At 38.7% G+C, this 10687-nt stretch overlaps 1 protein-coding gene across 5 annotated transcripts in view; it reads right to left on the minus strand.

Annotated features, from left to right (window-relative positions):
* Window positions 1-3006: 3006 nt before the first annotated feature.
* The window catches only part of ciita (class II, major histocompatibility complex, transactivator), a 19280-nt gene continuing 11599 nt past the window's right edge, over window positions 3007-10687 (minus strand). For all 5 annotated transcript variants that reach the window (XM_016253745.1, XM_016253753.1, XM_016253736.1 and 2 more), the window contains exons 11-20: window positions 7858-7923; window positions 6095-7775; window positions 5186-5365; window positions 4973-5038; window positions 4807-4887; window positions 4607-4690; window positions 4381-4464; window positions 4185-4268; window positions 3894-3977; window positions 3007-3538 (exon numbers count right to left, since the gene is read on the minus strand). In XM_016253745.1, the coding sequence (XP_016109231.1) occupies window positions 3463-3538; window positions 3894-3977; window positions 4185-4268; window positions 4381-4464; window positions 4607-4690; window positions 4807-4887; window positions 4973-5038; window positions 5186-5365; window positions 6095-7775; window positions 7858-7923 (2486 nt within the window). In that variant the 3' untranslated portion in view covers window positions 3007-3462. The remainder of the gene's footprint in view (window positions 3539-3893; window positions 3978-4184; window positions 4269-4380; window positions 4465-4606; window positions 4691-4806; window positions 4888-4972; window positions 5039-5185; window positions 5366-6094; window positions 7776-7857; window positions 7924-10687) is intronic.

A 10687-nucleotide genomic window follows, 5' to 3' on the forward strand; every position in this document is an offset into this window, starting at 1 on the left:
CTTTGTGTTGCCATGGTGGCATTTTTGACTTTCAAATATCCAGTGCCTTTGTGTGTAACATCTGACTTCTATCACAACAACTGACTATGAAATCACAATCGTTTGCTAAAAAGATAAAGGTCAGTGACCAAGATCTAGTTTAAAACGCGTGTCGATTTCTTAGAAATGTGCCATTTATAATTGTTAGTTTCATATGGTTTTGAAAAACATTTATCCCATTTTTAAAGGGGTCATATGATGCGATTTCAATTTTTCCTTTCTCTTTGGAGTGTTACAAGCTCTTGGTGCATAAAGAAGATCTGTAAAGTTGCAAAGACTAAAGTCTCAAATCCAAAGAGATATTCTTTATAAAAGTTAAGAGTCAACCACGCCTACCTATAACGACTCGTTCTAACACACCCCCACATGTCTACATCACAATGTGGGAAGATTTGCATAACGCCGCCCAAATGTTCACGCAAAGAAAGAAGGCATAACTTTTATTCTTGCTGTAGTATTGTTGCCGCCGCCGCCATGTCGTGAAGACACTGTGTGTTCGTCGTGAAAGCGAAACTACTTTGTTTGGTCTTCCAAAAGAGGACGATATCGCTTCGTCATGCCTGGAGCTGATCTGTGCTGGTTGCTGAGGAAATACATCAACTTCGCGCTGTGGATTGCCGGATCGGCTTTCACCGTGGACGAAGCGGAGTCCAGCCAGGGGTCGTCACATGTGGTTGGCGCAGGCATCACAATATGGTGAAGGGCGTAACATTTCCGTCACACACTTGAGGAATTCGGCCAATTACAACGCACTGGATAGCTGGCCAATCACAGCACACCTCGCTTTTTCAGACCGATGAGCTTTGTAAAAATCAACGCGTTTCAGAAAGACGGGGCATAGAGGAGCAACAATAATGTACAGTATGTGGAAAATAATGTTTTTTTAACCTTAAACTGCATAAACATTTCATTACACCAAATACACCAAATAATGTTCTTTTTAGCAACGTCATATGACCCCTTTAAGAAAGGTTTCAGTTTAGTAAATCATGTGGCATGTGTTCGTCATGTAAAACGTAATGCACATATAGTGAAATCAATGTTGGATAGCCTCTCACAGGGCACTACTAAATGTAGTGATTTTAGATTTAAGTAGCACCACCAGTTTGGCCAAAATAAAATGTTTAGTTTTGGCCATACTATTTTACGGGGCACCAGCCAGGAATTTCACCTTGACAGTAAAGAACAATCATGGAAGATTGTTGAATAAATACGAATAAAAATAAATGATAGGAAGTTGTACTCTGACTAATATGAAGGATTTGTGAGATATCGTTAACTTTTAGAGCCAACTTACTGTATTATCAACACAAGGAAGACACAAGTGTATTAAAAGGGGTTTTATTAACAAAGTGATAGAAAAGTAACAACTACTAAATTGATACAATGAATGGATAAAGTGCAAAAGATTGATAAATGCAAATGACTGAGTTGGATGTTACTATGGACATTATCTTATGGAAAGATAAACTGAAGTTTCCTGGAAGGTAAATCTTATTCTAGATTCAACAAATAAATCAAGAGATTATTTGTTATGAACTAATATCAGTTATATAGAATCTAATGGGGGCAGTCGTGGCCTAATGGTTAGAGAGTCGGGCTTGTAACCAAAGGGTTACTGGCAGGAATTGTCGGTGGGGGGAGTGAATGTCCAGTGCTCTCTCCACCCTCAATACCACGACTGAGGTGAGACCCTTGAGCAAGCCTTAACTGCTGCCCGGGCGCTGCAGCATTGGCTGCCCACTGCTTTGGGTGTGTGTGCGCACTTGGATGGGTTAAATGCAGAGCACAAATTCCAAGTATGGGACACCATACTTGGCCACACGTCACGTCCTTTCCTTTTCCTAATGCAATTTAGATAATCATAAACTGACAATACACACAAAAGCCGAAGGTCTCTGGAAAGAAGTTTGGAAAGTGTGGTATTTACGTTTGCCTGGTCATGTGTCAAGTCTGAGGCAACGTCTTCCATTTGTTGACCTAGGCCACATTGCAGTGGGAAGAAAGGAGTTAGATCCGTTTCACAGTCTTGAACATGTAGCACTGGTGAACGATGAACTCCTGAGCACCGTGAAGGTCCTTGGTCTGGAAACACGCAAACACAGGAGCCTTGAAGGTGAAGATTCTGAAGTCTGTGCAGAAGATTCAGACTACTTGGAACCAGGGGCGGACTGGCCATCTGGACGTTCTGGAGAAGTCCAGGCCTTAGTGCACCTTTAAGTGGTCTAAATGTATTTATATTCTGTGGAAGGTGTAGGACCAAGAAATGTTCTGAAAACACTCACTACAAACTAATAGCCTATTGAAGTCACAACTGACTTCATAACATAACACAGTGATAGCTGCTGTTACTACAAAAGTAGCCCAGTACACACATTAACCTCAAATGTACATGGAATAATAAATTCACCCCTACTGTTTTATTACATTGTTTTCTGTTTGTTCTGTTTAGGGTTTTAATGCTGCATTGCACATCTGAGCTATTTGCAACTTCTCTTGGAATGGCTGAAAGGGTCATCTCTTTGCCCTCCATCTGGACCGCCTCCTGTCACAGGGTTTTTCAGTCACCTTAGAGCAGCCCGCAATCTTGCAAGCCCAGTGAAAATTGGAGGAATGCTGCCAGCTAAATAGGGTTTTTCAGATAATTAAGGAAATTAGCACCAGGTGCCAGATTAAGACAAATAACTTGGAGGTATCTCTAAGTGTTCTCTAATTTTGATCAGAGTTCTTTTTCAAATATCTTAAGTATTTTATATTGTGCTTCAGATTACAATTAATTTATGAAATATGCTTAAAAATCTGCCCTTCAACTCCTGTTAGGCTAACTTCAAATAGGACGAAAGCAGTGGCCATGAAATTTAGGGAATTATAGGTTGTTCTCTAATTCTGATCTACACTATATAAATCAAGAAATTAAAAACATGCTCATTATAGAAAAGGTGAGAGGTGTATTCAAGTCATTGTATGTATGCATTTCATTTTATTGTACATATTTTTTCAGCCCCTGAAAACTGCAACTGAACAGATAATCAAAGCAGCAATATTAACAAATGTTTAAGTCAAATGATAATGAATTATAGAAGCAGCTAAACATTTGATGTATCTGACATCTGTAACTGTAACAATCAGAAAAGCAGACTCACAGAACTTGTATTTAAAAAAACATACAGTATAAAAAAGTACTTTTAGTGCTGAGGAAGAGTATATCCAGTGTCAGAAAGTGCGAGTCAGTCATAATAGCAGTCACATGCACAGTCATTTCAATGAGAAAGTGAAACAACATTTTAAAGCAGTTTAGTGTCCTTGTTGACAAATGTTGATGAACTTTTGAATTTTATGGTGAATTATGCTTTTGCAAAAACAACAACAACAACAAAAAAAACTTGTAACAGTATCCAGTATGTGGCCATTTTAAAATGTGCATCAAAGTGATCTTATCCGTGGATCTTGAAGACGGAGGTGTTCAAAAACTCCATATGGAATGCAGTCATTCCACAGCCTAATGAGAGAGAAGGAAAACAAGAACACTTGCATATCAGGAAAAATTGTCGAGTTATGTAATGATACTAAATGCATGAACAATAATGGACTTAATGCATATTCTTAGTGACTGTGGTCAGATTGTAGAGATAAACGTCTTCCTGTCCACCCGACTGTGTTAGCAAACTGTAGCAAGATCTCTTATTTATTTTCTGTGTTTAAACTAGCTCAAATGTTGTACACAGTCTTGAGATGCTAGTATCTGATACCTAATTACAAGAAAAAGCTAATGTGGCATATCAAACCACTACATCACATGTCCAAAAGGATGGTAGATGCGAAATAAAAAAATGTAAAAGAAAAAGGAGACTCACTCCAGGGACTTCATTCCTGTGCAGTTTTTCAGAGCAGCACCGAGCTTTGTAGCTCCAAGGTCTGTGAACTTGTTGAACGCAACACTGAAAGTAAATAACAAGAAATGCATTGATATAATATAATATAATAATATATTTCTTGTATTAAAAAAAAAACAAGCATTAGAAGAGAATAGAAGAGAAAATGTACGTCAAAATGACTAAGATACTTCCTTTTCAAAATGAAACTAAATGCATCTTGTTATTTAAATCTTTTTAAGAAGATTTAACATGATTTGAATAAATACTTACTTCAGGTCCTGCAGGAAATTCATGTCTGGTAAAGCCAAGGCCAGATGTTCAGCTCCAATGTCAGCAATTGCATTTCCATAAAGGCTAGAAGTGAGGAATGTGGAATAATTTTGACAAAACAGTGAGGTCTTATAAACACTTCCAAAATTCACATTTTACTTGGTGATGGTAAATATATTTCCGAGGGTGTCTGTACCTGAGGCTCTGTAGAGAAGGCACTGATGCCAAAGCTTTAGCCAGTTTCTCCACTCCTGCATCTCCAATGAGGTTTTGAGACAGACTGTATGGTGGGAACATTGGACAGTTCAGTTGTGACACAGTTGTTCCTTTACAAATTGTATTTACTTTGGAATGCACTTTCCCAGAGACTATTAAGTACTATTAAGTGTGATATTTAAGGGCATAGATGTTTCAAAACTTACTTTAGCAATTTCAGACATTCCAAAAAATGTAAAACGCCAGCTAGCTTCTCAGCTCCAGAGTCTCCTATTTGGTTTTTCTCAAGGCTAAAAGACAAACAAAGAATCAAGAACATTTTTAATTCTTAAAAACACTAAAGGATTTTTTTCCCCAGTCCAATCATAGTCGTGAAACCATATGATATCCACCAGTGAATACTCACTCCAGATGTTGGAGAGACTGCAGAGAAGGCAGGACCTCTACGAGTTTAGGGAAAAGTTCAGGACCGTTCTGGACTCCAAGCCTGCAATGCAGAACACCAGCACTTATTATAAAAACAACACTGAATGTATACAAGGACACAGAGAAAACAGAAACAGGAACCTTACTCAAATTCCAGTCTCTGAAGATGCCGGAGGGCTGGCACACCTTTATCCAGTGCAGACACTAATTCACTGAAAGTACAATCATACTCCTTAACAACAGCATCATTTTATGCTACAATTTGAAGTGAAGAACATGAATGGGAATGGCATTGGTCGGACCGATGAGCTTTGGATCCATTATTTTTATAGTCATGAAACACAAATGTGATGCTGTACCTCATTGGTAGCTTCTTCTCTCTGTGAATTTGGACAAGGACAGGCAGGCTCTCTATGTGATACCCTTCTGTTGCCTTGAATGGGTGCAAGGTGAATTTCTCAATGGCACTTTTCAGGTTCAGTTCATCATTGCTTTGATGCAAGTCCTCCCATAAGCCAATGGTGTCTGCTGTATGTGCCCTAATGGGAAAACAAACAATAATATGGTAAACAAACACCATGATATAGAAATCAAAATCTTATGCTGAAAGAAATAGTTCATTCAAAAATGAAAATTCTGTTAGTTCCACGATTCTGTTAGTAAAACACGAAAGCAGAAAAGTTTTCCATGCTTATTTCCATGCAATTACAATTCATTAAAAAAAAATTATCATCAAAGTGGTAAACACAATTTTCCAGATTCCAGAAATTATTTGTTTGTCATTATTCACTGACAGTCTTGACATCCACCTTAGCTTTCATTTTCATGTTAAAGAAAAAAAAAAGTAGTGAACTAGTGAATCCGATTACGATTATCTTCCTGTTAATCGCTTAGTTGATAAACAGCTCAAAAGAATGATTCATTCATCGATGTATGATTCATGAACTAACCATTATTTTGAGTCATGTGATCCGTTTCGTTAATGAGTCAAAGCTTTTACATGAATCATTTGTTCAGTGAATAACTATTTAAATTTTGATTTGATCATCACACAGTAGACTACGTTCATGGTACTTTAATGATGCCTTTGCATCTTTTTTGAAGCTCAAAAGCTTCACTGTAAATGCACGGGTATTTAAAAAGTCTTAAAATATTCCATTTTTGTATTTCACAGAAAAAATAAAGTCATATAGGTTATGAACTCAGTGCTAGGATGATTAAACGATGACAATTTTTAAGTGAAAAAATGCACTTTGCCAGCTTCTCACCAGAATGCTTTGATACATTTGAGTCCCACAAGCTCTTTCAGGCCACTGATGGGAATGCATGCATCTTGCAGGTTAATGGAGAAGGTCCGCTTCAGCGTGCTGGCATATCGAAGGAGGTGGCATATAACGTACACGTCCGATGGGCAAAGCTGCATCCCATAGAATGACAGGTTGTCAGGCAGGTTCTTCAACAGCAGTTTGGCAAATTTGGCGCTGCTGGTCTCGTAAACACAATGAAACAGTTCTAGTAACCTGGCAGGAACCAAATCACTAGGCTTCATGCTCTCCAGATGGGTTTCGACAGCCTTTCTTTTGGCTTTTATGTTGACACTGCTGTCCAGGATGCTGACTCCATCAGGGGCCTTCTGGAAGACCAAGCCCGTGACAAACCTCTGCAGCACGTCCTGTGACTCTCCCTGAACCTTTCGTTTCTTCTGATGGACTACGCTGTTTGCCACCACCATTTTTTCGTTCACCTGTTTAGACTGTACCAGATGCACAGCGCTCAGGAGGTTCTGGGTGAAAAGGTCTGCAAAGTGGTTTTCCTGACCCTCAGATGTTTTGTAGGATGCAAGTATGCCACTTTTAAGAGCGCAGTCCAGCAGCTCCGTAGAACTGCCAGGGTTTACATGTGTATCGTGATTCTTGAATCCCTCCCATGCCATTTTGCACAATTGTGGGATGTCCAGCTGTTTTCTGTTTTTACACAATGAGCTATTTTCAAGGCTAGCTAGTTGAAGATGTTTTGAGGTCGCTCTTTGGTACAAATCCGTGAGGGTTGAAGGCAAATCATTGCAGCTTTCTTGGTGCTCAAGCAGGAAGCAGGTAGTCCAACAAAGTAGCGGGTTGGAGCATAAACTGAATATGTATCTGTCAGTCTTAATCTGTTTTAGTGCATTTTCTTGGAGGGAAGCGTCCCCGAAATATTTTGATGTATACAACTCAATGTCCTCAGGAGAGAAGCCACAAAGCTCCAAAAGGCTGTCCATTTTTCGCAGCACCTGATTTAAAACGTCTTTAGGCCTCGTGGCGATAAGAAGCGTGCAGCCTGAGAGGATTTCCTTTTGGAACAAACCGGAAAATAGCTGTTTGATTGTGTATTTAGTGTTTGTGTGTGATTTAGCAGGGGACTGGAGAAGCCCTTCAAAGTCTTTAATGTGATCAAAGCTGTCGAAGATGATGAGAACTTCATCAGGGCAGGACAGAATGTGTTTGAACACAGAATCTGAGTCCTCGCAGCGAGGAGACATAGACAAATCGAACAGTAAACCTTTCAAGCTGTAGGTTGATTTTGTGAGGTCTAAAATTTTACAGTTCAACAAAAAAACAAACTGAAATTGAGGCAGGCTGCCGCTCGCCCAGTCCAAGCATAAACGCTGAATGAACGTGGTTTTCCCCGCTCCGGCTTTTCCAAGGAGAGCGACTGACTGTTTTGGTTTGGAATCACTGTTATGAAACAACTGGCTTCTGTCCAGCTTTGCTTTCTTTCGCTCTGAATCACTTAGGACGACCAGTTCTTTCTCCAGACACTTGTTTGCATTCTTGCCGGATTTGATAAGGAGTTTTCTCTGGACCAGATGCGCGTCCACGTAGTGTGACTCCATTCCCATTCCCCCACGCATTGAGCAGCAGACATCTCTCATGTAGGATTTTATGTGATGTATGTAGTCCTTAACACATTCTGTAAAACAAACATTTATCATGTTTCACATAGTCTAATAAAGTTATTTAAGCTTACACGATGTTTAAATCGTGTTTCTTACCTGGTGCTTCTGGGCGGATTTTCTTTTCGGTTTTTGGAGATGTGGAATCATTGTTTTTTTGTAGGTCTGTAATTTGCAAAACAAACAAGCAGTCATTCTGTGACTATTAATTCCTGTTCACAATTGTTAGTATATGCACAGAACTACCATGCAAATTTAATAATGTAACACTTGAATTGAATTGTGAATTGTAAAAAAGCCACAGTTTCACTGTTTGCAAGGAATATAAAATTTCCTCAAACAATTAAGCTTGAAGTAAAGCAATACCAGATTGAATGAAAGGCTAATCATCCTCTCTACTGTTCTATAAGAGCAGGCCAGGATTGGCTAATCTGGAGGACCGGGAGAATTCCCGATGGGCCGGTCTGTTTTTTTGGCCGCGAGGGCCGGTGTTGTCATGCCACTGGGGTTTAGATATGCTGTCCTAGGCATTCACTCACAGCAGCCCTACTCTTTTTATTTATTATTTTCTCGCAGCCCCACTCGCAGGGTTGCCAGCCGTTCCGTATAATACGGAATCGTCCCGTATTTAAGGCACCAAAGAAGCGTCCCGTATGAAAGCTATAGCCTACGGAACGCAGTTTGTCCCGTATTTGCAAGCGAAATTCTCTGCCGGCTGCTTCCGCTTCACAGCGAGCGGGACTAACGGCAATTCCCTTCCACCATCTGCGTTTTGATTTAGCCAAATCAGTTTGGGCGAATGCAAACAACTTATTGATCATGAGCCCAACATCCAGCAAGGCAGGAAAACCTTCAGTCTACCTGAGGGAAGATGTCTTTCATTGTAAGTTAATACTGTTGAATAGAGTAAAAATAGACTAGATTTTTATCAAAATTAACTTCTAGTGTATTCTTAAAACTTAAAACCCAAGTACAAATCCAAGGACCAGAAGTAGCCCACTCTCTAAGTTCTTTAATTTAAAAATATGCATTTTCATTCATTCATAGGCTATATGGTTGCAATAAAATTTTAGTTCAAAACATTTAAGTGCCATTGTTTAAAAAAAATGCTTCATTGACTGATGTTTCATAAATGTTCAGTTGTTATGCTTTCAAATTTCATGCCATTTGTATGTAGCTAGTAATTTCACAGTATGTACACCTCCTGAATTACTACACTACTTGTGCGGTCACAATTCTATAATGGTACAATTTACTCAGGCCGATGACTTTTTTTTTGTATGACATTAAAATTCCTTTTAGAATAGGTTAAATATTAACATAAATAGGTTAAGCAAAACAAAATGTGATTATTTCCGAGAACTCTTTAGGCAGACATTATGGCACAGTACAAATATTTTGAGCTTCCCTTATTCTGTCCCTTATTTTCTTATAAAGAATCACAATTGTCCCTTATTTTCCATTTCTGAAGTTAATTGGCAGCCCTAATGATGACGTAATTATCTTTTAACTCCCCCGACAGAGGCACCTTGCTAAAAAAATGTCAGTTGTTGAATATATGTGAGCAAAAATACAATGAATTACAAGGCTGTAGGAAACAGTTCACTATTGCAGACGTAGGGCTGTATACTGAGGTTTTAATTACATTATTTTAATAGGCCTATAGTCAGTCGTGAACTAAAGTGGGCCGGTCTAAGGCATGAAACTCCAGGGCTGAAAATGAGTCCCACTCCGGCCCTGTATAAGAGTAACTGATATACTAGTCATTTGGTCAATTTTTAGGCTAATAGGCCTTTTGAGATCATGCTCAATAGCTGATAAAGTGTTAACTCTTGTGTCATGTCCGAAATAAATAGACACCTAGTCAATAGATCGTTCACATTTTGTTTAAAACAATTGGTAACACTTTAGTTTAGGAACCAATTCTCACTATTAACTAGGAAGCACTACCATATTGGCTGTTTATTAGTACTTATAAAACACATATTAATGCCTTACTCAGCATGACCATATTTTAGATCCCTTAATCCTACCCTATACCTAAACTTAACAATTAAGATTTTACTGAGAAGAAAAGTCGTAGTTAATAGTTATATAATAGTGAGAATTGGACCTTAAAATAAAGCGTGACTAAACTATTATTTTCATATAAAAATCTGCCTTGTTTACTAAAATCAAAGGTGCACAAAGTATTTTTTCCTCATTAATAAAACTTCTACACAGATAAAACATTTCAATTTCTGTTTACTCAGTTGTTTTTGTTTTAAAATACAATGTTTCCAATAAAGTAACAATAAAAATTAAATATTGGCCTAAAAAGTCACTGATGTGGCTGTTATATTAAGATCATATAACTGAATCCGAAGGTCAGGGCCATTTTTATTTATATAGCACCTTAAAACAACGTAAATGCAGACCAAGGTGCTTCACAGTAAAAAAAAATAAAAAGATGACAGTCATACAAAATTACGGAGTTAAACATTTAAATCAAACAACTTAATCCATGAAACTAAATAAAAATTAAAACTAAGAATTTAACTAACATAGACAACATAGCTAACACAGATAAATTATATATAGACCTGAGAAAAGAGATACATTTTCAGGGATGATTTAAAAGCAGATAATCTAACAGATTGAGGTAGTGAGTTCCACAGCTTTGGGGCTAATACAGAAAAGTCTCTGCCACCTTTAGATTTCAAGCAGGACAACGGGACAGTTAATGTTCATCAGAGGATGATCGAAGAGATTTCTGGGGGGAGTAGGGAAAAATAAGGTGCTTCACGTGGGGGCTAACGACACCAAGCTGCGGCAGACGGAGACGCTGAAGAGGGACTTCAGGAGCCTGATCGAGACGGTGCGCCGCACATCGCCCGCGACGACGATCATCGTGTCAGGACCGCTTCCCACGTATCGACGAGGACACGAA

Source organism: Sinocyclocheilus grahami, unplaced genomic scaffold (assembly GCF_001515645.1).
Source record: "Sinocyclocheilus grahami isolate Dianchi unplaced genomic scaffold, SAMN03320097.WGS_v1.1 scaffold27.1, whole genome shotgun sequence".
Taxonomy (NCBI): domain Eukaryota; kingdom Metazoa; phylum Chordata; class Actinopteri; order Cypriniformes; family Cyprinidae; genus Sinocyclocheilus; species Sinocyclocheilus grahami.